The sequence below is a fragment of the Cygnus olor genome, chromosome 13 (assembly GCF_009769625.2).
Source record: "Cygnus olor isolate bCygOlo1 chromosome 13, bCygOlo1.pri.v2, whole genome shotgun sequence".
In the NCBI taxonomy this organism is placed as follows: domain Eukaryota; kingdom Metazoa; phylum Chordata; class Aves; order Anseriformes; family Anatidae; genus Cygnus; species Cygnus olor.
This window is the reverse complement of record NC_049181.1, coordinates 10542302-10567949: the sequence shown is the minus strand read 5'-3', so window position 1 is coordinate 10567949 and position 25648 is coordinate 10542302. Positions and strand designations below refer to the sequence as shown.

The following is a 25648-nucleotide window of genomic DNA, read 5'->3' as shown; positions in this document are numbered from 1 at the left end:
GGAGCAGGGGTCATGTTTGCTGCTCAGGAGTCCTGGAGAAGGGAGCTGCAGAGTTTGATAACGATCATGAAGCGCGCCTTTCACCGGTCTCTGCTCTCTTATGTTGTTCACAAAGCCGTTTTGATAACCAGGCAGCAGAAAATTTGCATCCCCAAAGCCATAAAGGAGTTAATTTTTACCCTCTTCCACTTGCATCCTGCCATAGGCACGGGATTTGTGCACCCCAAGCAGGGCTGATCTGAAAGCACCAGCAGCCGGAGTCCCTTCACTACCAAAAGTTTACCTTTACTTTCTTCAAAGCCTTAATTTCCACACACAGGAAAGAAAAAAACGACAGGGAACTTCAGCTTCGGTCAGGGCTGCCGGCAGCGTTGGGCAGGAGGGACACATCTCCTTGCTCTTGTCCCCATGCCACAGACCCAGGCACTGGCAGCAGCACGTCCCCCTTCCCACCTCTCCTTTTGCTCCCTACCTGCAACCACCTCCAGAAACAACACGGAAACTCCGGGAGCCACTTTGCTTCTGCCCCTTTGGCGCACGCCACGCACCTCCCTCGAGCGCTACATTGCACAAGATGCTTCTTTTTGTACGCACATTGTTGTGGCAGCCACCCTAGGGGACACCCGGCCCTGCCACACGTGCCCACCCTGGAGGGAGAGGAAATAAATAAAAGCATCGCCCCCGGGGCAGGGCTGCAGGTGGGCAGCAGGGAGCTGCTTTGCAGCTCCAGATCCCCAGCTCGTCCTCCTCCCAGCCCCAAAACAGCTGCCCCCGGGCTGCCCAGCCGGCGACGTCTGATTAAACAAGCTCGCGTGGCTCAGACAGCCGGCACCAGGTCAGAGTCCTGCTGGCAAAGGAACGAACCTCACCCATCCCCACCCATCCAGATACAGGGATCAGGCTCCACAATGGCACAAGAGACACATCCAGCACACAGAGTTTATTAAAACACGCATTTTATGGGTTAGTGGTTCCAGATTTAAACCAAGACACACACCTTATGCAGAAGTCATCTTCTATCCCCTCCAGCCCACCAATAATTACCCTCCGGGAACACACACAGTTTGATCACCTCCTACTTCCAGTCAGACCACATCCCTGAGCTGCAAGCCACAGGAACCAGCTCAGCACCAGTAAATCCCAGCGCTCTCCTCAGCCCAGACATCAGCCACAGGTTCAGACCTGCAATTACTTGTGGGGCACTTATTTATTAGTGAACGTCCACCTGCCGGATTTATGCTCACAGATGCTTGATGCAGTTGCAGGCAGGAAACACCTAAGCACCCAGGTCTGTAAATAAGCTATCGGGACATGCGGGTGACCTGCAGATCCAGCTACGATCGTTTATAGGTGGCACAGAGGCCCTGTTGCCAAGACCTGCCCCAAGCACACAGGCGCAGCTCCAGCAGATGTGCTGCATGAACCACCGAGAGTCTCAAATTCCCCCCGAAGCCAGGTGTTCCTGGACTCCAAGGAAAGCAAGAAGCAGCAGAGCTGTTGAACAGCGCTTGTTTTTAGCTAAAGAGCATCTGGGCCGAGACTTCCCCTCACCTGTCTTGTTGCATCCTTGCTGAAATTGCAGCTCGGCAGCAGACCTGGGAGTGATCCTGCCCTCTGGCACCAGCAACCCAACAAACACCTACTTGCTGCCCGAACGGGCACTTTTCCACGGCCCAGCTGTGCTTGCGCTGTTGTTACGAGGTGTTATAATCCAGAGAGTCACCGTGGGGAGTTTCCCATTTCAATCTCTCTGGGAAAAGGCCAAGCTTCTGGATAAGCCCAGAGCTCAGCAGTGCTGACAGTCACTTTGGACCTGAACATTTGCAAACCCGCTGCTGGGCGGCCTCCAGCGTGCTGAGAGCCCAGGAGATGGCACAGCAGGGGCTGCAGGGATGGGAGTGCCCAGCTCCCCCACGTCCATCCCTCCTATCTACTCCTACACTCCTTGTCTCACCCCACCACCCCCTGACACCCATCTCCAGCTGCTGCGGCACAAGGTCCGGCCTCAGGGTTTCACTTCTCCCACTGCTGATGCTGAAGAGTGGCACCTTGTCATCAGGGCCCGAAGGACACGGGTCCTCCAGGGCCTACAGTGCAAAAAGCAGGTCAAGTTCAGAAGAAACACACGGCTTTACTGTTTGCAAGTAGGTGAGCAAGGATCCTCCCCTGCTCCCGGTGGGCCGGGGCACAGAAAGTCATCTCCTCAGCCAGAGCCACGTGTTGACGAGGCAGGCGGAGATCAGCACGGAGTAGATGAGGGCCTCCTTCTGCTGCCAGGCGTTGCACTGCTCCTCCAGCACGCGCAGCCTCCCCGAGATCCTCGTCAGCTGCAAGGAAAGCAGCGGGGCCATCAGCAGCCCTGCGGTACGGCACAAGAGGCTGGCGCAGGGACAGCGACGGAGGGAAGGAGAAATGGGGGGCTGCCACCCCCTTCAGGTCCTCCCGCGTGGCAGGATTAGCAGCCCTACCTCAGCCTACGAGGGGATGCTTCAGGAAAAGGTCCTTCCCATCGGAAGAGTACCTGAACCATTCCCTGAAGGCAGGTTGGGGGGGGTCTGGCCATCTCCTGCAGCCCCTCAGGGGAGGAGCTTGGTGGGTCAACACACGCCAGCTCTCCCTGCTTCTCCGTGGGAGGCATCACCCAGGGCTGGCTTGGCAACGCCAGCAAATCGAGCCTGAGCAACAGATCCCTGGAGCGCCCTCATCCACCCTCTTGTGGCTCTCCCAGAAAACACCCGCAGCCCTCCACCTCCTCTCTCACCTGCTTTCTCATTGCTGCCATCTCAGCCGTGCCGACCTCCTCCAGGGAGCTTTCCGGGGCTGGGCCAGCCTCCTGGGAGCTGGGGGAGAAAAACAGAGATGCAAACGCTGCTCGAGAGGTGCAATTATCTTCCTGCACACGTGGCACTGCCCCGGGGAGCCGAGCCATGCAGGCAGCGCATGCGTGCCCAGGTCGTGCCAGCTGAATGCAGCTTCAGGAGAGAGGAAACGGCACTTGCACAGCATCTCCTGATTTCTTCTTACCCCCATCATGCATTTTTACACCCCTCCACCACGCACCCCGGGGTGATCACAACAAAACACACAGCACATGCTACAGCAGCCAAGAGTAAAAACACGTGCTTATGTTTCTTTAGAGGCCCAACAGAGAGAAAACACGGTATTTACCCAGCATCCATTTTCTACAGCCAGAGGAACTCACTGAGGATTGGATAAATCAGAGTTAGAGCAAGACAGGCAAACACAGACCACATGGCCAACGCCAAACTGGAGGGATGGTATCATTTACGTCAGCGGGTGGGGAGCCGGCTGGTGGGAAGCAGCCACCAGCTGGGGGTACCTATCTGAACACGTGTGTCAGCGAGCAGAGAAGGGTCCTGTGTTTGCTGAGACAAGGATTTGCCCTCTCCCATGACTCCCCCGCAAGAAAGCGTTGCCTTCTGCCCTCATAGCAAATCTTACTGGAAATGTAAATACGCATCCCAGCCGTGCAACACCTCCTTCCGCCCCTGCGAACACGGGGGCCACCCCTGGGACACGCAGCTGCACCGGCAGAGGCTACGGATGAGCACCCCTGGAGACACAACCTTGCTCCAGGGCCCACAGCACCGAGCCACAGAATAAAGTCGATGCACGGGGAAACGTCCGACTTGCCACGTTCAGTCTGTTGTTGCTGCCGTCATAGGCTAGCGTTACATGAGCTCGTCTGTAAACCAAGCGTCCCCCACAGGCACTCGCTGATACACTATGGGTTACCAGGCGTCAAACACCACTCCTCTGGGGACCTCAGGAAGGGGGGAATTTACTCCTGTTTGCAACCTGATACTGATCTCACCGAAGAGAAGACAGAAAAGCACGCAGAGATTAAAGGAACCTGCCTGAAAATACATTTATGAGATAATGCCTCCACATAACGTAGCCATGGTATAATATGAAAGCCACAACAGAAAGAAAATCCAATCTCCCGCAGCACAAAGCCATTAAAACTGGACACATTCTGCAGCTTTTAACTGAAAAATCCCAGTTGACACAGGTGACCACCCTTCACAGTAGAGACTAGAAATTACCTCCCGACGACTCGTACCCTTCAAGAGGTCACTGTCATGGAAATATTCCAGTCTCCAGCCAAGGCCAGAGTTGTGGGTTTTTTTACATAAAAAATTCAGCATAAGCAAGTCAGCTCAATCACTTTTTACTGCTGTTGCTGGGGGTACGAAAGAGACACTGTATGCATTTGAAACGATGCAAAGCACCAAGAAGAGGTGTTCCACGGCGCCTGGCTTCAAATGGGAGATCGAGAGCTGGGGAGAGGCTCAGGGCTCACCCCGCTGTGTTACAGCGGCTCCACAAGTTACCTCCTGCCGTGGCACCATGGCTAAACCTCCTCCACGGCTGACAGGAGGAGGGAGAAGGTGCTATGCGGCCACTAACCCGATCAGATAGCATGGCCAGACTTTGTCAAAAAAGCCACGTTTGAAGATGTCCCTGCTTTTCAGTGTGTGCTGGCTATCCCCTGGCAATGCCCGCAGCTCCAGCTGGGGAGGGAAGGAACGATGCGCCAGAGTGGTGCGGGTGATGGATGCTCCCTCTCCTCCCCGTCTGCCTGGAGGTTTTGCTCAAGGAGAACCGGTGCTGTGCGTCTGCGGGAGAGGGTGTCGTGGTGACAGGATCTGGGATTGGGCCGTTTGTCCCGGATTTTGATCCCCTTCCCACACTTCTCTCCGTCGAGCATGCAGAAAAAGTACCACCGAAGAGCAGCTGAGACCCAGCAGCGTCACGGGCGATGTTAGGTCACTTGGGGCAACCAGAGGAATGGTATTAAGGCAAGCGGGAGGTGCCAGCCCAGCTGGGTTAGCAGGGTGCACCCAGCCCGACCGCACCGGGCACCCAAAGCCGAAAGAACAGGCAAGGAGAAGAGACCGGGGCAGCTGTGCGGGAGCATCCCGCCCGCATGGCTCCCATGAGGGTTACGAAGCTCAGGCCTGGCTGCTGCCTCCGCCAGGCAAAGGCAGGTCCTTGCAGAGCGGCAGGGACGAGCCGAAGTCACCTGGATGGCGTCGCGTCTTGCAGGGAGCCCTGGACACGGTGGAAGAGCACCTGGCCCAGGAGGTACATGGTCTGGAAGATGTTCTGCACGGAGTAGATTCTGCCCGTCTCGGCGAGGAGGGGGAGCGGGGCGCTGCGAGTGGGCAGGGGGCACACGTCCGGCCTGGGGTGCACAAAAACCGCGCCGGTTACTTCCTCGCCTCGTACGGCAAAAGCAAGGGCTGACGGGGCCCTTCGTCCCTACGGCTGCTCCAAGCATCTCAGGGCAACGCCAGCGGCACCCAGACCTCCACGTCAGCAGGTGGGAGAAGCCCCTCCAGCAGCCCAGGCGCAGAGGCAGTCTCTCGACTCCTCCAAAGCCAGCCACGGCTGCACGATAAGCAGACCTTCACCATCGCACCTCTCCTGCCTCCCCCGGACAGACCTTGACTTCTTGACGACTCTGCTCTGGTTTAAGCTAAAGAATTTTCTCCACTGAATCCAGAGCCCAAGACCACGAAGAAAGGACCAACTTAAACCCCTTCCTGCTCACAAGGTATGCTCAAAGAGCTGAAAAACAAGTATGCTCTTAGCCCACCCTGGCTGTAAGGCACTGCAAGCTTCAGCAGTCCACGCAGAAACTCAGTTAAGCCCTGGCACCAGTGTTGGAGCAGGAGAGCAAGTCAGGAGGCACTGGGAGGAAGATGGGAAGAGCTGGAGAGACTGGGACCAGCCAAAGCAGGGGCAGCACCATCCTGGTGGCCCAATGGCCAGGCAAGGACCAAGAGCGCTGCCCCGAGCTGCAAGTGGGGTCACGCTGTCCTGCGTGTCTCAGAGGGCAGCACATCACCCCGGGGACCAGCACAGCTGCCTTCCAATGCTGCCTGGCATGAACCTCTCCCTACCAACACCAGAGGCCGCTTTCCTCTTAACGTCCTCTTAACGGGACCAGCCCTGATCTGGATCCGCCACACCTCGGGGCACCAACAGGGAACACCAAACCAAAGCACCACGGACCCCAGGAGACGCTGCCCCTGCCCACCCCAAACTGCTCTGGGTTCGTGCTCACCGCTCGTGGTGCTGGCCCGGGCTGTGCAAGGCCAGCTGGGTGTAGTCACTCGGAATCCTCTCCCGCCGTGACCTGCCGCTGTTGTGGCCCTGTGGGCATCAAACACAGCTGCGTTAGGGCAAAGCGTGCACAGGGCGAGCCCAGCCCCATGCCCTGGGCAGTCTGCAGGGTGAGGACCCCACCAGCACGAGGGAAATGCTCAGTGGCACTGCACAAGCCCCAGCCCGGCTAGATGATGCTGGAGCAGATGGGAAGATGTGCCTGGAGCAGGACAGGGTCAGCAAAGAAGGTGTATTCTGGAGAGAAAGACCTGAACGTGATACATCCAGGAATGGCTCCTGAATTTTAGGGAGGTGAAAGCACTTGAGAAGGCAGAGCAGCAGCTCCAGCATTCAAAACATGCCTTTCTCTACTCAAGTCAGAGGCATCTCTTTGAATTAGTTTCCCACTAGGTCAAAATCTGCTTTCAGCTCCAACACCACAACCCTTTCTGCTGCAGAAACAGCTCCATCTTATACTTCATCCAGGAGAAACAGTGATTGAAAAGGGATTTCAAAAGTACCAGAAGGAGGTTGCAGGGGACTGCACCTACTTCAGCCCATCTCCTGCTCATAAAATGCAGTAGAAGATCTGGCTGAACTGATGACCCAGTGTGGGACTGTGTACTGATTATGGGGTAGAAACAGGTCCCACTACACCATTGCTGCTAGCACCCTCTGTGGGGAGGAGGTAGCACGCTGGAAAATGGCTCTGGCTTGGGCTGGTAACAGACCTCCAGAGAAAAACAACCGCTGGGATGCCCCCCACCACCACGACAGGCAAGCCCGGCTGCTCTCGACACAGTACCAGTCGTCTGCGCTTCTGGGAGCTCGGTCTGCCAGCTACGTGCTGAAAAGGGATCTCCCCTGGGGCGGCGGGCTGAGCTGAGGAGTCTGCGGACGCGTGCCACACAACAGAGGGGACCTTCCTTTGCTGCTCCAGCAGGATGGGCCTCAGACCGGCATCTGATATTTCTACAGAGAGGAGAGAGGGAAGCGTTAAACAAACCTGAACATACCCCATTGTCCCCAGGACAGGGGGGAGGAGGGATCCTCCCATGTTGGAGAGCCAACTCACTGTCCAGAGTTAACAGATGCACATCAAAAGCACATCCCGCAGACACGAGTAGTGGGACAGCCTGGAGAGGTGAGAACCGAAAAGCCACACCGCTCCAGGAAAGCAAGTTTGGGGAAATGTTTTTCAAAGCAGGGCCATATATCTCTGCATCTCAAAGCAGGGAGTTTACCAAAGACCAAGAGGGAACTGTAAGAGATGCGGAGGGAGGGCTTTAAAAACAATCCTGCCCCCTAAAATATTAAAGAGCCTCACCAAACTTCAGCCGCCCCAAAAGACAACCTGGGACATTACCTGCAAGAGAGATCCTCTCAGGGATGTGCATCCGAAAGGAAGGAGGAAGATCCTCGGCTGCGGGCTCCTCGTCCACAGGGCTGTAGCTGTCTGCCACCTTCAGCCTGCTGGGGACCTGCATCCTTTGATTGATGGCTTCGGTGAAGAGCAGGTCACAGCGGGCTCGGTCCAGTCCCCAGAACGGCCACATCTTTTTCGTTTTCCTCAGATTGCCGCCGGCGCCTGCCCACGGCCATGCAGGATGAACCAGAGGGGCCTGGGGTTTCACACAGGGAGAAAGAAAGCAGCAGACTGAGAGAAAGCGGTAGCAAGCGGGTCTTCAAAACTGGCACCTGCACGGGGACAAGGCTCGTGCTGTAAGGCAGTTAAACACAGGCAGAAACAGCAATAAAGACAGCTCCTATGGGCTTTCCATCCAGAAGTAAAGTTTTTCGGAGACCTAGGAATACATTTTTGTGTTCACACACCTTAGAGGAAAAGCGAGGTTTTCTAAAAACAAAACACATGCTTTGGTGATAAAATTCCAGGTCACCACCGGAAAAACTGAGGACTAAACTGACTCCACACACGCTTCCACCACCGGATCCCCTAGGGCTATATCCCATTCCCACACATCTCCTCTACTGCCCGGACAACCAGAAGCTGAATAGGATGTGCCTGAAGCAGAGCTGTCGGACACCAGCCGCCCTCCATGAGGGAAAGGAAAAGCACAGCCCCATGCCGCAGACGGGCCCCCCCTTTGCTTCTAGGGTGAAATCTCCACCGCAGAAGGGGCTGCCTGCCCCCTGCACAGCCCAGGCAGCTGGGGGAAGGGAAGTTTTTCATCTTCAAAGCCTGGAGGGGGAGAACAGGAGGCGGCAAGGAGCTGGAGCGTGCAAGGGCCCTGCCTTCTTTGACCACGTCGGGGTCTATTTTTAGCACCCAGGTCTCTGCATTTCCAGCCCACCAGGCCGCTCACACCAGCCGGCAGCGGCCACGGCCACCCAGTGCTGCCTCCTCTCCTGCCCTCGTCCCAGCGCCCTGCTACCTCCTGGAGCCCTGTGGACCGCAGGAGACACGGCCCCGATCCCCGATCCCATCCCACGGCCCCAGCAGCCAGGCCCCGTAACTCCAGGCCCACGAGGGCGGCAGAACCGGCTCCGTGCCTGCAACAATCAGCACTTCCAGCGATCACCTCCCTCTGTTCTCTCCTCCTCCATCGTTAAAAAGCTTTTTTAATTAAAGAGACAGAAAGTTGTCTGGCGTCATCCGCGGCAGTTTCCGTCCCTGCAAGCCGGCTCTGCCCGGAGAGGCACCATGGGACGTGGTTTTGGGGGCACAGCAGCCCCCAGCCTCGTGGGAGCTGGCTGCCCCACACCGGGAGGGGGGCGTTAATCCTGGGGCTGTCCCTAAAGGCACCGATCCCACAGGAGAAACCTGCACGGGGCGCCCGGCCCCTTGGCCAGCTGCTGCAGCTCCAGGAGCACAGGGAGGGGAGGGAGAAGCAGGCTCTGAGCGTCCAAGCCCCTAGGACCATAAAAAAACAAATAAACAAATAAAAGCTGTCAAAACCCGTCAGAATAAAGCGCTCAAACGGCCGGATTTCCTCCTTTGACTTTCTCCGGGGCTGTTTGCACCTCCTGCCAAGCAGCCCCGAGCCCGTCCCGGCCTCCGCGCTGCCTGTGCAGCGAGGGGCGGCTTCGGGCGGAGCCGAGCACGGCCCCCCCGGGGGGGGGGGAAACCCGCAGCCTCCCGGCCCCCCTGCCCAGCCCAGGCGCCCCTCCGGCAGGGCTGCCCCGGGGGGGGGGGGGGTCAGCAGCCCCCTGCTGGAGGCCGGAGAGGCCTCGCCTCCCGTTCCCTGCCCCGCCGAGGGGCTGTGGAGGCCGCCCCCCCCCCCGCGCCCGCCTCCTCCCGCCCGTTCCGCTGCGTGCGGGGGGCAGCTCGGGGCGGAGCTGGGAGGGGGGGGGGGGGGGCACTTTTATTATTATTATTATTTTATTTTTTAGCCGTTTAAGCGATTTCCCAACCTGGAAGCAGCAGCTCTTCCTGCCCGGGCGGCCGGCGGGAGGCGACGGCAGGCGGGACAAAGCCCTCCCCCCTTGGCAGCCTGCCGGGGCGCGCTTAAAGCCGCCGCCGGGCGCTGCTCGGGCGCCGCCTTCCCCGCGACAGGCGACAGGCGACAGGCGACAGCCCCGCTGGGCCGCAGGCCTGCTCCCCGGGCACCGAGGGAGGCCCTGCTGCTGGCACCTTTGGGCCGCTGTGCGGTGGGCAGGAAGATGGCAGCCCTGGGGGCTCCCCCGCGGGCGTTACCCAAAGCTTCTGCCCTGGTCCCATGTAGCGACCCCGGGGGGCGAGCTCAAAACCTGGGGGGACCAAAGCGAACCCAGGAGCCACACCGGCTCCCTCCCGTCCCCGTGCACGCAGCACAGGGGGGTCTGCGGGCCAACAACCCCGCACATCCTCCCACAGGGCTCGGCCCACCTCGCTGTGGGACCCCAAGCCAGCCCCAGCACGTCCCCAGAGCCCCCCGGTTCCTGTGGGGAAGCCGCGGAGGCTGCGGCCGCCCGGCACCGAGCTGTGCCCGAGCTAATCTCTTCTGCCTCTCAGTGGAGTCTGCAGCGACAAAACGATCCGTTTGGGATGAGCGGCGGTCTTAAACGCTTCTGAATGGGGACGGAGCGCAAGGCCCGACCATCAAAATCCAGTTTTGAAAGGGCTTAAAATAAATCCCACGCTGCCCTAGTCTTGCTATTTAAAGGGGATTATCTAAGAGGTTTAGGAGCGCGCAGAGGTACATCGAGACGAGCCGGGTGCCCGAACCCCCCCCTAGCCTTTGGGAAATCCCTCCGCACTTCACCTCCCTCCCGGGGCCCGCAGGACGCCCTCCATCTCCCCAGAGCTGCACCCCCTGCCCGGGGAAGCCCCTGCCCGAAGTGGGGTGCCGTTCCCAGCCCCATGGCTGCACACCCCGGTCTCCAACCCGTGCCCACCCTGCAGAGGACCTGGTTGGGGCTGTGCTGCAGGGTGCGTGCGGGGGCCTTGGTGCCACCACCCCACAGCCGCCTCCATCGCCCCGCAGAGCTCAGCCCCGAGACGCAAGCCCAACTGCACCCAGCCAGACACCCCTGTCCCGGTTTGGGGAAAAAGTCACCCTGTGCCACTCAGACAGTGAGGGTTTTTTAATAAATACCTTTTTGCACAGAAATATACCAAGTTTTACAGAATACAAACCGCAAGGATAACGACCGCACATCGAAGACAGAGGATCCGAGAGTGCCCCTCTGTCTCCCTCTGGTCTTTTCCAGCTCTGACCCTGGCGTTCGTGCCAGGTCTTCCCATAGCCCCCACACACTAAGGCCGAAAGGCAGAGTGAAGGCTGGGGAAGGGACGAGGTGCCGGCAGCCGCAGCCCCCATGGGCCTGTATCCTGCCCCAGAAACGGCCACGTTGGGCTGAGGGACCTGCTGCGAGACATCGCTGGGACCGAGCGGGACACGGGCGGCCCACGGACGTACAGCGGCCTTTTGGTGCTGGTGGAGACTGGTGCTGGGGTAAACCCCGCGGGGTGGCAGTGCTGGGAGCTTCTGGGCTAGTCTGGGGGGCTGGGGAGCAGAACCCCCTTCGCAGCCCATCAGACATTACTGGGAAATTAGAGACATTACTGGACAGCCCTGTTGTGTGGACCCCAAAAGCGGCTGCCTAGGAATAGGGGACACGCTGCTCCCACAGCAAAGCACGTGGCTGTGCCCTGCCCGGGCACTGGGACCACCGAGGGGTCAGGCACGGCAGGGTTCAGCCCTGCTCCTGTCCCACCAGCATCCCCGGCTGTGGCACGATCAGTCGGTTCTCAGCCCTGCAGCCGCCTCTCCCAGCACGCCCTCCACACCGCGGCCACGGCCACCCCGTGCTCTGCCCACCAGAGCAGCCTGGAGGACAGTGGGGTCTCAATTCCCCCGCCTGCTCTGGAGGACAAGAGCCCCAGAGAGAGGGCCAGAGAGGACAGAGAGGTTCGGGGCAGGCAGAGGGGAGGTTTGGCACGTCCGCAGCCTCTTTGTGCCTGCATCCCTCCTCTGGGGCAGGCACCAGACAGGTCGCCTCCAGGACGAAGGAGCATCCCCACTGCTTAAAGTCCTGCGAGCACCTCTGGTGGTTCCAAAGTGACTTACATCACATGCAGGACCACCACGAGCCTTGCTCCCTTTCCAAAGGGATCTAGGAGATCACAAAACACCTCCCTGATGGCTCCCTCCCCCTTCTCCCAACAGCAACCATCACTGCAGGCACCGCAGGATGCTGTGGGCTCCCTGCTCCCACCAGGCAGCAAACACACACGAGGGAGGCACTTTCTCCCCAGTCACAACTGGGGGCACAGGCAGAAATCAGCACCGCCCCTCCTGCATCCCCGGCTCCTAACGAGAGCACCAAGCAGCAAAACAGGACCCGGTGAGGACTGCGGTCTCAGCACATCACAAACCAGCCCTGCTGACTTGGGCATGGAAAGGACCGACCCCAACACCAGCCCCGCACGTGCCTCGGGTCCAGGAGCTGGTGTGCGCACAGGGTAAGGCTGAGCAGAGCCCCAGGGAGGCAGTGAGGCTGTTTTAATCGTGGGAAATGTTATGTCCGAGGGCAAGTGAGGAAATCGAATGCACCGTGGGGAGACCCCCGCGTTGAGCCAGGAACAAGCTGCTGCTCTGCTCTGGCTGCTGCAGCACTTCTGTGAGCGGGGAGCGAGGGGAAGGAGATGGCTGGTAAACTCCGGAGCCATCCCCACATCCCATCCTCACCCTGCTTGGGGACAGCTGGTTTTGGTAAGGAGGGTAAGGCTACTGTGTGATGGCACCAAGTGATGGTACAAGTGAGATGGGGAGCCAACTGGCACCTGAAGGGGGTTCCGGGCACGGCAAGGGGTGGGGGGTGAGTGAGCGTGAGTGTGTGAAGAGGCAACAGGGACACGGACCCGCTATTTGGCCGCAGTGGGGGCAGCAGCCACGATCTCTTCATATTTTGGCGGTGGGTCGTTGTAGGAGATGCTGGTCTCTTCACTGCTGCTGCTCTCTGGGTGCCCCGTCACCTCCTCGTAGGAAGGCGGAGGGGTGGCACTGGATAGTCTGGAGAGGACAGAGACCGAATGCTCTGGCGGACAGAGGGTGCCGTCCTGCTGAGGGGTGCCTCCTGCTCTGCCGTCTCCAGCCCCCCGGTTGCTCGCTTCTCGCTGATTTTCCCCCTGGCTTTGCGACCGCTCCCGGTACACCATGACCCTGGGGAGGCTGCGTCCCGTTCGGCTGGCCAGGTAGCGGTTCTGGGCATAGGAAGGGCGGTGGCGGGTGGCCTTCTGCAGCTGGCACCTCCAGATGATGAAGAGGGCGATGACTATCAGCAGGGCCACTCCCAAGAGGGGCACCACCACGTACATAGCGTCTGAGCGCTCTGTGTTGTGCCCGGGGTCCTTGACAGAGTAGACGGAGTTGGTGTAGCCCTTCCAGAACTCCATCTGCGGCAGGAACGGAGAAGGAACCATCGTGTGCTTGCACATGGGGCAAGCAGCCCCCGACCATCCCCAGGCCCACAAAAGAGGCAGAGGTTTTTTGGCTGCCTTGCAGCACCCTCACCGGGGCTGCGAGCCACTCTGCCAACGTCTGAGCCGACGGTGGGAACCAGGTGTAAGTGCCTCACGCACCCACCGAGGAGCAGGGCGGGACAAACTCACCGTCTTCTCCTTGTTCTCGAACACTTCCTTGACCTCCTCATAGCTGCAGACCTCCTCGATGCACTCCCGCTCGATGGTGCCCTGCCGAATCTCCTCCAGGAAGCCGTTGGCTCGGGGAAAGCGCTTCAGGACCGAGCGGGCATTCCTGGCCCCCAGGAACACTGCAAGACACAAGGCGCAGACGCTGAACAGAGGCAAGCCCACGCCTGGCCTCTGCCCAGCCAGGCTTCCCCGCCTGCGGGGCCGCAGCACAGGATTTAGGTGGATCAGGCACCCCAAACGCCACCCAGCCCCGAGCTGCAGCTCAGGGTGCCCGCGGAGACAGGGCACAGCCAGAGGGGAGCCCCTGGGGGGCTGCCCAGAGACACGCGGCACCAGCAGCGTCCTTCCACCAGGGCAGAGCTGGGGAGGCACACGGGCACCCCACAGCAGCAGAGCCCCCTGGCATTGCTGCGACGCCCTTGCTGGAGCACAGCTGGGAAGGGAAACGGACCCAGGGCCAGGGCAAGCAGAGCTGCCAGCAAAGGGACACTGAGCCCCCAGGCAACCGGACAGAGCCCCCAGGCGGCAAGCTGCTTGGGCAGATTTGAGGGAGCCTTCTAGCGTTCCCCAGGGACTGCAGGAGAAGCGTCCAACCTCCCCAAATCCCCAAGAGCTTAGCATTGCCTCTCAGAAGAGGCAGGCCGGAGGCCAAGCAGATCTTCAGCAAAGCAATACCCCAGGCCCAGGAGCCGGCCACCACGGCCAGGCCTAAGCAATGACTTGGGGACGGTGCCTGCCCACCCAAAGCTCAGGCTTTGGGACGAGCGGGTCCTCCCGCACTTCCAGGAGGGCTCCGGGAGGCGCAGGACCAGGCGCCCAGGGCAGACAGCCCGCTGGAAGCTGGCACGCACGCTGCAGTTGCTGTGGGGCCGTACAAGTTCAAGGTTTGCCCCCGTACAGGCCCCAGAGAAAGCAGCGTGTCTTCTCCCATGCCCAACAAGGGCAAGCAACCTCCGCACCCAGGGACAGCACGGGGATCACGAGCCAGACGCTGAACGGGCCTGAGCAACCTCTCCTCACGCCCGGCATCACCTTCTCAGCCCTACTGCATTTGGGTGCGGAGGCCTCGCGAACCTCCCTCCGCTCCCACAGCCCGGGAGGCTCCGGCTTGCCCACGTCAGCCTGAGAGACGTCCCACAGAGCACACGCTCAGAAAGCCGGGCAGGGCCAGCGTTTGGCTGCCTGCAAGAGACGGCCCTTCCGCAGGCTCTGCCCCCGCGTTCTGCAGGAGGGAGGCCTCCGTGGGGTGCGGGGAGCAAGCGCCTACAGGACCCGCGGCAGCGCGGGGAAGGCGGGTGAGCTGCTGCCCAGAAAGCAGCGGTGCACGCAGACCCTTGCAGGACGCGACCATCCCACGCGCGCTTTTTTGTAAGGCAGCGCTTCCCTCACGCGGCCGACCACGCGCAGCTGCGGGCTGGCAGCGACCTCACCGCCTCCTCGGAGGCCACCGGATCGGTTCAGGCGGCTGGTCCGCTGCAGCCTGTTTGCCTCCTTCCCCCTCGGGCTCAGCCGGAGGGACCGACCCGCACCGCGGCAACTGCGGCAGGAGGAGGCGGCGAGGGGCCAGCTGGAGCCTCCCGTCAGAGCAGCTCGGCCGTAACACGGAAATCCTCCCTCTGTGAGGAGCTCGCCAAAGGATCAAACGTAACGCTCATTAGCGGCCTCTCGCCAGAGAGACCGACAGGTTTCCTTCTGCTTCATCTTCCCTTCATCCTGCTTCTAGAACAAGGCAGCAAGGCGGTTGTGAGAAAACTTGTAAATGTCGAGGCAGGGACAGAGTAAGCAACTACTACAGCGCTGTGCCATGCCGTGCTTGGAGATGCCGTGCTCTCTTTGTGCTGTGTAGGTGCGTTCTCTCCCCTGTGATTTATTAATGGCTTGCTTCAGTGAGAGCTTGCAGAGGGCTGAGCCACTGAGGTGTGAACGAAGAACAGCATGAATGACGTGAGTCAGAGACTCTCCCTTCAGAATCGACTTTATTACGCCTTTTTTTTTTTTTTCTAAATAACAAGGACAACCAAAAAAAGCATCTCCAAGCGGAACAGAAGGCATCTCGCAGGAGGGCAGGGATCAGCTTGCCTTGGCTTTCCCAGCCAAGGAGCGCTGTCCTGGCTGAAGAGCGAGCAGGTTGGCAGGCCGGCCTTCTCTTGAGCCTCTCCAGAAACAGATGAAATTTTACAAAGATGGTATCCGTTCTGCAATCATCCCATCTTTCAGTGGAGAAGCCTGGCCTCACCTCCTTCAGCCTCTTTCCGGCTTCCTCGGCACACCTTGGAGCAACGAGCTTGGCTGCGGATCTCACTTGCAGGCTCTCCAGCCCCGCAGAAACCAGTCGCTTGAGCCCTTCCCTGCTTCGCTGAACTGGCCGCTACGACAGAGATAAAAACAGACACACAGACGGGCAGGTATCAGGAGCAACGTCCCAGCTGAAAGCACGCTGCGATGGAGGCATGTGCCTCTTCCCACAGCCAACCTCCCTCAGGGACCTAGAAATGACAGGAGAGCAGAAACTGTCATTGCTCCCTCCTCTCTTTTACGAGGAAAGCGCTAATAGTTCCCACAGGCCTGGGGAGCAGAGCAGGAAAACGGCAGAGAGAGCCCAGCAGTGGCTGTACTGACTCCTCATGCCTCTCCAAGCCTCCCCACACCCATGGGAGCACCGGTGCTCAGGAAAGATTGGAGCTTTAGGCAGGGGGAGCGGGAGCTCGCTGCCATCCCCGCTAGGTTTCCTAAGGAACTGCTGGCCCCTGGCGGCCCGCAGGCTGGGCCATGCCTCTACCCACAGCTCGGCTGCCCTGCCCTGGGGACACCCCCAGAGCTGCTTCCCTGCAGAAGGACACAGGGGCTGCAGCCCTGGCTCGGTGGGAACGTGCTGACCACCGCGTAGCACTCCTGCAAGTGACAGCCCTCCAGGTCAGCACGAAAGGGACCGCTCGGCGGGGGGCACTGCCACCGCTAGGGACACCTCCCAGGGACAGCAAGTGCTCCTAAGCCGGCACCCAGGCTCTGGGAGGGAGAAAGGGCAGCAGGGCAGGGAGCCAGCCGGGTACCCTCCTCGTTAGGGCAAGGTCAAAACTGCCTTTTAAAAGCACTGCTTAGGGCATAACCTGCCTGACGATCTCTGCTGCCTTCCCCACCTAGCACAGCGCAGACAACAAAAGCAGACGTACCTGTCATCCCGGAGTCCTCCTCCTCCTGCCCAGCCTGGACGCGGCCTCCGCCTTCACAGCCGGCTCCGGTGACACCCCGAGCGGACCCCGAGATCCCAGCCAGATCTCCGGCATCCCCCCGTTCACAACGGCCGTCCTCCTCGAGCTCCCACCGCAGCGCCGCGCGCGGCCTCCGCGCAGGCTGCCCAGAAGAGCGAGGAGGGCGGGTTGAGCGCAGCCCTTCCCAGACCACGCGCCGCTTTCCTCCCTGCGCCCTCGCTAGTCTCAGCCCAGCTTTCTCCAGGCCAGTCCCTGCGGCCACCAGCCCCAGGCGGCCACAGCTGCCAGGCACGGGCTCCTTCGGACGCCGAGACGCAGCGCGCCCCAGCTGCACGAGCTCCTGCTGGGAGCGCAGAGCGACGGTGCCCCTGGCCACGAGGGCTTCAGGACAGCACGGCACAAGTCATGGGCCACCTCCCTGGGGCACCGAAAAGCCTCGGGGAGGGCTGCCTTGCACAACAAGCCTAATGGGAGTAAAGAAACGCTGCAGCACGCAGGCACTCCTGGAGAGGTCAGCCCTCCAGCACCTCCTCTCAACTCCCACCTTGCGCAGAGAGAGGCACAAGGCAGGCGGGACCTCAGACCATGTTCAGGGATAACAGTCACGGCATCTGAGCCCCCAGGAAAGCACAGGCACCCCTTCCTTGTGAGGTGACTGCAAAACACTCCCCTTCTCCCCTCCAGCACCACTGCCACCTCTCCACCTGGAGCGGGGAACACTTACTTGCCATGCTGCCTCACTCGGCTACGGGGAGCTCCCACCTACCTGCAGGGAAAAAAAAAAGAAACAAACAACAGGAGCGTCACTGACAGCTTAAATTTCAGCCCAGCAGCCCCTGAAGCCCAAGCCCTCCACCACCCAGGGCCAGATTCATGCAGCACGATATCTGCAGGACCCGCGACAGCTGCCAGCCAAGCGCTACCTCCTCCGAGAGCCAGGGAACCCCCCCCTCCCCACCCCCGTTTGATGTGGCCTCCGGCCGAGGGCAAAGTAAAACAGGCCCAACCTGCAACCTTGTCAAGCTCCCGACTTTATTGGGGTGCACAGAATTACGGACGCTCGGAAAGCGCCGAGGGCGCTCCGAGAAAAGGAGGCTCCAGAGCAGCCAGCACAGGACGACGAGCGAAAGGGAGAGCCTCCCATTCACGGGACCGAGGCACACCCGACGAGGACGCGCGGCTGGGAAGCGAGCAGCGACGCTCTGCCGAGCGCAGAAAGCACGTCTGGCACCAGAGCCTTCCCGTGCCTGGCACGCCTGCTGCCAGCAGCCGCCTGGGGCGGCCCCTGCGGTATCTGTGCCGCGCCAGGACCCTGCCCCAGAGGCTGACCGAGCTCCCCGGGAAGGGAGGGGAGGGGAGGGGAGGGGAAGGGAAGGGAAGGGAAGGGAGGGGAGGGGAAGGGAAGGGAGGGGAAGGGAGGGGAAGGGAGGGGAAGGGAGGGGAGGGGAGGGGATGAGAGGGGAGGGAAGGGAAGGGAAGGGAAGGGAGGGGAGGGGAAGGGAGGGGAGGGGGAAGAAGGGGATGGGGAAGGGAGGGGAAGGGGAGGGGAGGGGAGGGGAAGGGGAATCCCTGCAGCTTCGGGAGACGAGGTGACCCGAGGCTCGGACGCTGCCGGCAACAGGCTGGTGCTCTTCCCTCCCCGGGGGCTCGACGGGCGCAGGTTCAGCAGCCACCCCCGCTCCGCAGCCGCTCCGCAGCCCCGCCAGGCCCCGCTTCCGCGGCTCCTTCCCGCAACCCGCAGCGGGCGCGGCCGGGCCGCGTTCCCCGCCGCCGGAACGGCGGCTGCGCGGCGGGGGGGAAGGGCCTCGCCTCTGCCGAGGGCCGGCCGGGCTGGGGGCAGCGCGGCAAAAGGGCTCCCCGGGCTCCCGGGGCGTCGGCCGTTACGGCAGCCCCGGCACCTCGGAGCCGACACCGCGCTCCGCGAGCGGGGAGAGAAAGCTGCGCGGCACCGCAGCGCGCCGCTACCCGCCCGCAGGAGGAACCCCCGCTTGGTTTCGGGCTTTGGGTTCTCACCGCGCTCGGCGTCCCCCGGCCCGGCCCGGCCGAGCCCATCCCCTCGCACCTCTGTGAGGAACCCGCAGCTCCCGCCCCGTACCTCATGGCGGCCCCGCCGCCGCCGCCGCCGGGCAGGAGGGATGCGGACCCGGGCCCCGCCCCCTCGCCGCCCCCCCGCCCAATCGCGTCCGCCCGCACCGCCCCCTCCTCCTCCTCCCGCCCCTGCCATAGGTGGGCGGGCGGAGGGGGTGGGACTTGCTGCCGCCGAGGACGCCGGGAGGTGTAGTCCCGCGGCGGGGCTGCGGCGCGGGCCGCAGGCGGCGCTGCGGGGCCGCGGCAGGGGCTGGGTGCGGGCGGCCCGGCCGGGGGGCGTCCGCCCGCGGGGGGCAGGCGGGGCCCCGCACGCTTTATTTATCCGCAAGGCGGCTCCAGCCCCCCCGCGGAGCCTGGCAGCACCCGGTCGGGGCGCCGGGCTCCCGCCTGCCCCTGCAGCAGGGCGGCCTCTGTGGTGCCCGCGGCCTCTGTGGTGCCCCCGGCCTCTGTGGTGCTCCCGGCCCCCGGCCCCACGCCGCTCACGGCCTCTCCTCCGTCCCCATGCCACGTACGCCGCCCTCACACCGGCCTGGCCGAGCCGGCTGCTGGCAGCAAGGAGCCGGCCCCCGTGGCAGGCACAGCACCCCCAGTTTTGCCCTCCCCTTCCTCAGCGTCCTCCTCAGCGTCCTCCTCCTCATTGTCCTCTTCATCCTCCTCCTCCTCCTCCTCCTCCTCCTCGCTGCCCGAGTCGTCGTAAAGGCAGAGCGTGGCCTGCACGGGGAAGTTCCGCAGCAGCCTCTCCCCCACGCCGTACAGATAGTCGAAGGACTTGGACCTGGGCCACAGGAGCCTGCGGGGGGAGACGGGCGGTGAAGGCCTCCCCCCGCCGCCCTCGGGCACGGCAGGGGCACGGCGGCGGGGCCGTACCTGACCGGGTGGTGGAAAAGCGCCAGCGCCTTGCTGGGGTTGCCGTCCCTTGACGCTTCTGCCACATCGCGAGGCTGGGCCTGAGGAGACAGAGCCGGGGTGGGAGCTGCCCCGGGGCTCCTGCTGCCCCCTCCTGCTGCCGTGGCGCTCCGGCAGGGCGGGTGGCAGCAGGGGCGTTTCTCCCATTTCTCGCCCATCGGCGCAGGATTACACCTTGCAGACCCCACGGCCCCTGCGCAGAGTCCCTGAGGGGCACGACTCCTCCCAACCCTGCTTTTCCTCGCTCCTCTGCCGTGAGGATTTAGGCCCCTGCGCCCCCGCGAAGGAAGCTGGCATCTAAACCCCAGACGAGGGCCTTTTGCCAGAGTAATCTCCCCCGCTGTGCCCAGGCGTCCCGCTAACCCCCTGAGGAATGCCCGCCGGGCCGGGAACAGGCGTCCCTTTGAGGCCCCCACAGAGCAGCTGTGTTCGCCGTGGCTGGCACTGCCCCGGCGAGGCGATGTGCTGGGGGACGTGGGCGCTGAGGGTGGCCCCTTCTCACCCCCCTCTCCCCACAGACACAGCCACCCCCGCGCAGGCTCCAGCTAGTGCTGGCATGGGGCAGAAGGGATGTCAGGGTGCGGGCACCCTCGGGGGACATAGGGGTGAAGGAGTGAGGGGGCCAAAGGCTGGTTTTCTGCCAAACGTGGACCCCCAACCCTGCCGGTGGGAAAAGGGGAGCCCCAGCAGGGAGCCCAAAACTCACAGTGTCCGTCCGTTCCCGCTGCCGCCCGGTCGCCGCCTCCTCCTCCTCTCGGGGCAGCCACGGTCTCCAGAGAGGCAGGGGCCTGGGTGAGGACAGCGGGTTGGTCACGGTGGCCGCGCTGGCTCTGCACCCCCGGTGCTGGGGTTCCCCACCCGAGCCAGGAGCAGCGCAGCCTTCGCCCGAACCCAGCCGGAGCCCACCCGCCCCGACCCCCAGCCACGCAGCACCCGAGGTACCTTCCCCTCTGCTCCAGCCCCGGGGCCGGGCGAGCACCATGAGGCACCGGGAGGCAGCGGGGAGGCAGGCGGCAGGCAGCAGCTTCCATGTGGGCAGCGGTGTCCCCCCTCCGAGGCTGCGGGCCCTCGGCGAGGACGCCTTTATAGCCCTGCCCCGGCCAGGGACTCGCAAATTCTTCAGGGCAGGGGAGCGCGGGGCTGGGGGCAGCAGTCCCCGGGGTGTGAAATTTGTCCCAGTTGTGTAAACAGAGGGTTGGGGGGGACTGGGAGCGGGGTGCTGGGATCTCCGGTGGAAAAGCAAAACACAGAAGGGAAAAGTTAGACACCGTTTGTGAGAAAATCACCAGGGGCACCAGGGGGGCAACGGAGGAGGGCAGAGACAATTAACGAGGATGATTAAGTGCTCTTTGTAGCCATTTGCATAAGGGAGAGGGGATTTGGGAAGGGCTCAGGAGCGCTGGGGCATCACGGTGGCGTGCGACCGGCATGGTGGGGGCAGCGTGACGGGCTGCAGCGGTGCTGAGCACAGAGCAACCGGGAGCGGGGTGAAGGGATGCTCAGGAGGGGACAGGGGGAAGATGGATGGCAGGGGATGAAACGGTCCTGCCCAGGTTTGTACCCCTCCGGCACCACCACATGTCCTGACCCCCTGTAACGCCCCCGCCCGGGCGCTCAAGGCGAGGTGCTGCCGGCGGTCAGGTCGCCTCCCGGTCCTGGGAGAGTTTCACTTTGGGACAAGGAAAGAAAATAGCAAATGGTCGCTGCTGTAGCTCTGCCAGCGTCCAAACACCGGCCGGACCCGGCCTGGCTCCGAGCGCAATTTGTCACCGGGGGCCCTCCCTGCCCCTCTCCATCTGCGGCAGCCGGGGAGCGGGAGGGGGCACGGCGCGAGCGCAGCCCTCATCGCCGTCCCCATTTGCTCCTCATTTGGGCCGGGAGCCTTGTGACAACAAACCCCGCCGAGGACGAGCAGGGCCGGGGAGTTCAACCTGCCAGCAGCGGGCACGCAGCCCGGCACGGCTCAGACTCGGGCACAAGATGAGAACAGCGCTGCCACCCGTCGCTGGGGGTGCTGGGGCGCCGCGGGACACCTCGCCTCCTGCCCGCTGCGCCGCCCCACGCCCGCTCGGGCTCCAGCCGCTCTCCTCTTGCCACGCCAGCTCCCAGGGGCTGCTGAGCCCCGCAGGCGGCGACGGCCCCGATGTGCCCCCCGCCAGCCGGGCATCGCCGCCAAAGGTGAAGGTTCCCAGGAGCCCGCGGAGACGCAGGGCGAGGGAGGAATTTGGTTTTATTTCTGCAGCTGCTCCTCCTCCTCGCTCTGCTCCCTTCGCTCCCCCCCGCGCCACGAGCCCCCCGCAGCCTGGCATCCCAAGCCACTTAGGCAAACGCCCACCCTGAGAATTAGTAGAAAACAAGCAAAACAAGGCAGCCCAGCTCCCCAATCCTTCCTGATGCCGAAAGGGTTTAATTCTGATCTACAATAAGCTTCTGATCCGGGCTGAGATTTGCAGATGGATTTTGCAAAGCCGCCGCGAACGGTTCGCAGTCCCTGATCCCCGGATCCCCGGCCGCTCGCCCTGCCCCGCCGAGCCTCCTCCGGTCCCGCACGCCTGCAGCCACCCTCGGCCCCGCACCGCATCTCCGGCCGCCTCTGTAAGTACGGAGCCCTCGCCTGCCTCAGTTTGCCGGCCCCCGAGGGCCCCGGCTGCTAATTTAGCAGCAGCAGCCCTAAGATCGAGCAGAGGGGCTGGTTAGTGCCTGGGAAAGGAGACACAAGTCAGGGAACTTTGGTAGCAGACATCTGAGGTGCTGCAGGGGCTGCACCCTCAGCCGGCAACTTTCCCAGGGCGGGAGGCCAGTGGCCGGGCGGCACCGTGTGGTTTGGCGTTTCGCAAGAACCGCACCAGGGGGAATTTTGAAACAAGGTGAAGGGAAAACAAACCCGCGCCTGCCAAACCCCCGCTGCCCGCTCCGAGGCGGGGACGGAGGCAGCAGAGGGGCAGAAACTCCCACCGCGGCACCAGCACCCCCGTGGGGAGCACAGGCTGCGCCCCACTGCAGGACGGGTCACCCCTGCTGTGCCCGATGCGTTTCTGTCCTCTGCGGGCCTCTGGGCTCTCCTGGGGACACAGGTGTCACCGGCACCTGCCATTCCTCCCTGTCACCGTGCCATGGAAAAGCTGGCAGCCAAAGTTCGGCCTCTGCGGGCCTCAAGAGAGCCCTGCGCTCCAGCGGGGCTGGGACAAGAGGATGCCCAGGCAGCAGCAGGAGCCTTAAGTGAGCCCCGACGGGAACAGGAGCAACCCCCTTCCTCTGGCGGGGAAGCCTCGGGGGGGGTCACCTCCCAAATCGCCACCGCCAGGTCCCAAACACACAGCACACAGCTGCAGCTTTTTGGCGTTTTCCCTCCGGACAGCGGAAGATAAGGATTAGCTGAGCTTACAAAAGCAGCTCGAGGCGCGCGTAGCAGCAGAGAAGTATTTCCATCCCATACAACACGGGGGGCAGGGAGAGGCAGCTGGGGAGGCTCGCACCGGGACACGCTGCTCCCCCTGCCCTTGCACCTCCTGGTCCCGTGGGAGATGGCCCCGCGGGGCCGGGCGGGCTCCCCATCCCTGCCCACGGCCGCGGCACCGGGGCGAGCTTTGGCGTCCTGCCCGGGCAGCGCTGCTGTGCCTCTGAAGCTTGCCTGGGAAGATAACAGAGGCGAAAGGGTGCTTGGCGCGTCTCCGCAGGCTCGGGTCAATCGTTAATCGGGGAGGGATTGCTCTCCACTCTTGCAGGTAACCTCTCCTCCCCCCTGCTCCCACCCACGCGCGGGGCCCGCACAAAACTGGCGCCCAGGGGAGCAGGGCGAAGGCACGGCACGGGGAGAGCAGCCGCCAGCAGGGCCATGGGAAGGTAAGCGTGCGGCAGGCAGAGGCGACGCCCGGCCCCACCATGGTGTCCGTGGGGCTCCAGCTGGTGGGCTACGCCATCGCCTTCCTGGGCTACGTGGGCACGCTGACGACCACGCTGCTGCCCAGCTGGAAGATCAGCTCCTACATCGGCTCCAGCATCGTGACGGCCGTGAGCTTCACCAAGGGGCTGTGGATGGAGTGCGCCACGTACAGCACGGGCATCACGCAGTGCGACATCTACAGCTCCATGCTCAACCTGCCCTCCGACGTGCAGGCGGCCCAGGCCCTGATGGTGAGCTCCTGCGCCGTCTCCTCCCTCGCCTGCCTCCTGGCCGTGGCCGGCATGCGGTGCACCGTCTTCAGCCAGGGCTCGCCGGGCAAGGACCGCGTGGCGGTGGCGGGTGGCGTGGCCTTCGTCCTCGGGGGGCTGCTCTGCTTCATCCCGCTGGTGTGGAACATCCACGTGGTGCTGCGGGACTTCTACAACCCCATCCTCCCCGACAGCACCAAGTACGAGATGGGGGAGGCTCTTTACTTGGGCATCATCTCCTCCTTGCTCTCCCTCGTCGGCGGCTTCATCCTCTGCGCCTCCTGCCCTTCGCGGGACTCGCCGGTCACCTACTCGAACGCCTACCCGTCCCGGCTGCTGGCGAGCAAGAGCCCCCGGCCCTCCGTCAGCCCGACGCAGAAGACCAAGAGCGAGTTCAACTCCTACAACCTGACGGGATACGTGTAGCGGCGGCGGGGCCCCTGCCTGCCTCCTCTCCCAGCTCCCCCGAACGCCTGGGCTGGCAGCGAGGGAAGGCGGCGAGAGGAGAGGACGCGGCGGCGCCTCCCCTGCTCAGCCCTCTCCTTCATGCGTGCGTGCTTGGGGGTTTGACTCTCTGACTCTGGTCACCTCGGCTGCTCGGAAACCCCAGCTGGCAGTGAAGGACCCCGAATCTGGCTTCTGTTCCCACCTCGGTGCCGCCAGCCCGCAGGAGCTGCCCCCGTGGGCCGGCTGGAAGCGCACCCACGGCTGCAGCCCCCAGCCCCAGCAGGGACAGCCACCCCGCGCCCCCAGGGCTCAGCCGCTGGCCACGGAGGGGTTGTGGGGGGATCAGGGCACCCCCAGGGGCCCTGAATCACTGCGGGAGGCGGGTGGGGGTGCAGTGCTGATTACAAACTGATGTCGCAATAAATCTGTGTTTGTAGCTAGGCTGCGACTGAGCTTTCCTCCGGCACCAGGGGGCCAGGAGCCCCCCCAGTGTCTCATTTGGCAGGGCAGGCTGCGGTGGGGCTGTGCTGGCCTGCCTGGCGTCCGTCACGCACAGGGAGCCCCATCCCTAGCCCTGGGTCTTATAGGAGACAAATAAAACACAGCGGGGTCTCGCAGGCGGGTTCTGAGCCCGGGGGTCCTTGCAGGGGCTGGTTTGGGATGGGGAGGCAGGGCCGAGCCCTCTCCACGCAGCCCTTGGGCACTGTGCAGCTGCAGCCCCACAGCTGGCGAGGGTCCGGGTGCGGGCTGCCGGCGGCGCCGAGCGGAGCCACGTGTGCCAGGGCAGGGGAGATGCAGGGGAGGGTGCGGGCAGCCCATCGCGGAGGAACGAGTGCGTTTTAACTCCCGTGCCGGCTCCGATGCCCGTCGGTCCTGCATCCCACTGCCAGAGGCGCGATAACCCCTGCCCCCACGGGGGTTTCAGTTCACCTGCCAGCCCCTCATAAAACAATTTAGATCAGGTCCCGGCGAGGAGGGCACCAGGTTCCCCACTGAGACGTCACCATTAACCTTGCGCCAGTGAAACCGTGTTTACCCGCGGGGCTAACACAGTGCCGATAACAGCGTGAGTCACGCTTTCTCCCCTTCTCCCTGAGGAAGATGCTCACTGTCAGGGACCACGGTGACTTCAGGGCGCAGGCCATTCCCCCGCTTCCCCACGGCCCGGGCACAGAGCACGTGCCCAGCTGAGCTGCTCGGTGCTGCCCTGGGGAAGGAGACCCGGGGTCACAGGGGCCGGGGGTGCAAAATGAGCAAGAGCTGCGGCTCCGGACGGTGCCTCAAATGAAGAAGGGGGGCAATAAAGTATTAACGTGCCCTTATCTTCTGAAGCAATAGAGGCACTATAAACGCCCAGCACACAAGCCTGCAGCCACACCTGGGCCACGGGCTGCAACCTCCCGGGTCAGTCGCAAGAAATGTGGTTTTCAAGCACGTCACTCTTTCCTAACTTCCTCCTCAGAAGGACACTCGCTCGGCCCCAAGCCTTCTGCAGGCAGCCCCCGCTGCTGCCCCTGCTCCCGAGCAGCACAGAGGTCCCCCCTGCCTTGGGGACAGATGCAGGTGATGCCGCCTTCCCCGGGCATCCCGCAGCACACGAAGCACTTACTAAAAG

General features: G+C 62.9%; 4 protein-coding genes across 15 annotated transcripts; 1 reads left to right on the top strand and 3 right to left on the bottom strand.

The window, feature by feature from the left end:
• Positions 1 to 925: 925 nt before the first annotated feature.
• FATE1 (fetal and adult testis expressed 1) lies at positions 926 to 9636 on the bottom strand. 6 transcript variants are annotated; one of them, XM_040572427.1, is made up of 7 exons: positions 9508 to 9635; positions 7502 to 7757; positions 6941 to 7107; positions 6095 to 6183; positions 5048 to 5209; positions 2762 to 2840; positions 926 to 2327 (listed from the first exon to the last, which is right to left on the bottom strand). In XM_040572427.1, exons 2-7 carry the CDS (start codon positions 7689 to 7691, stop codon positions 2196 to 2198), a joined length of 819 nt encoding a protein of 272 aa, XP_040428361.1. In that variant the 5' UTR covers positions 7692 to 7757; positions 9508 to 9635; the 3' UTR covers positions 926 to 2195. The 6 variants fall into 6 exon arrangements, with proteins under 6 accessions (XP_040428361.1, XP_040428364.1, XP_040428362.1 ...); XM_040572430.1 differs by having other exon boundaries at positions 7502 to 7855; positions 9508 to 9535; XM_040572428.1 differs by lacking the exon at positions 9508 to 9635 and adding an exon at positions 8647 to 9198.
• Positions 9637 to 10646: 1010 nt separating this feature from the next.
• PRRG3 (proline rich and Gla domain 3) lies at positions 10647 to 18608 on the bottom strand. 6 transcript variants are annotated; one of them, XM_040572434.1, is made up of 4 exons: positions 18536 to 18600; positions 17165 to 17206; positions 13190 to 13350; positions 10647 to 12973 (listed from the first exon to the last, which is right to left on the bottom strand). In XM_040572434.1, the coding sequence occupies exons 2-4, from the start codon at positions 17169 to 17171 to the stop codon at positions 12443 to 12445; spliced, it is 699 nt and encodes a 232-aa protein (XP_040428368.1). In that variant the 5' UTR covers positions 17172 to 17206; positions 18536 to 18600; the 3' UTR covers positions 10647 to 12442. The 6 variants fall into 6 exon arrangements, 2 of the variants coding, with proteins under 2 accessions (XP_040428368.1, XP_040428369.1); XM_040572435.1 differs by lacking the exon at positions 18536 to 18600 and adding an exon at positions 17448 to 17836; XR_005823974.1 differs by lacking the exons at positions 10647 to 12973; positions 13190 to 13350 and adding exons at positions 15191 to 15599; positions 16402 to 16582 and having other exon boundaries at positions 18536 to 18608.
• A 214-nt stretch (positions 18609 to 18822) lies between these two features.
• Positions 18823 to 20256, bottom strand: RIPPLY1 (ripply transcriptional repressor 1). Its single transcript, XM_040572748.1, has 2 exons — positions 19396 to 20256; positions 18823 to 19318 (listed from the first exon to the last, which is right to left on the bottom strand). Exons 1-2 carry the CDS (start codon positions 19590 to 19592, stop codon positions 19048 to 19050), a joined length of 468 nt encoding a protein of 155 aa, XP_040428682.1. The 5' UTR covers positions 19593 to 20256; the 3' UTR covers positions 18823 to 19047.
• A 1362-nt stretch (positions 20257 to 21618) lies between these two features.
• CLDN2 (claudin 2) lies at positions 21619 to 24536 on the top strand. 2 transcript variants are annotated; one of them, XM_040572746.1, is made up of 2 exons: positions 21619 to 22029; positions 23160 to 24492. In XM_040572746.1, the coding sequence occupies exon 2, from the start codon at positions 23317 to 23319 to the stop codon at positions 24010 to 24012; it is 696 nt and encodes a 231-aa protein (XP_040428680.1). In that variant the 5' UTR covers positions 21619 to 22029; positions 23160 to 23316; the 3' UTR covers positions 24013 to 24492. The 2 variants fall into 2 exon arrangements, with proteins under 2 accessions (XP_040428680.1, XP_040428681.1); XM_040572747.1 differs by lacking the exon at positions 21619 to 22029 and having other exon boundaries at positions 22346 to 23568; positions 23781 to 24536.
• Positions 24537 to 25648: the final 1112 nt, after the last annotated feature.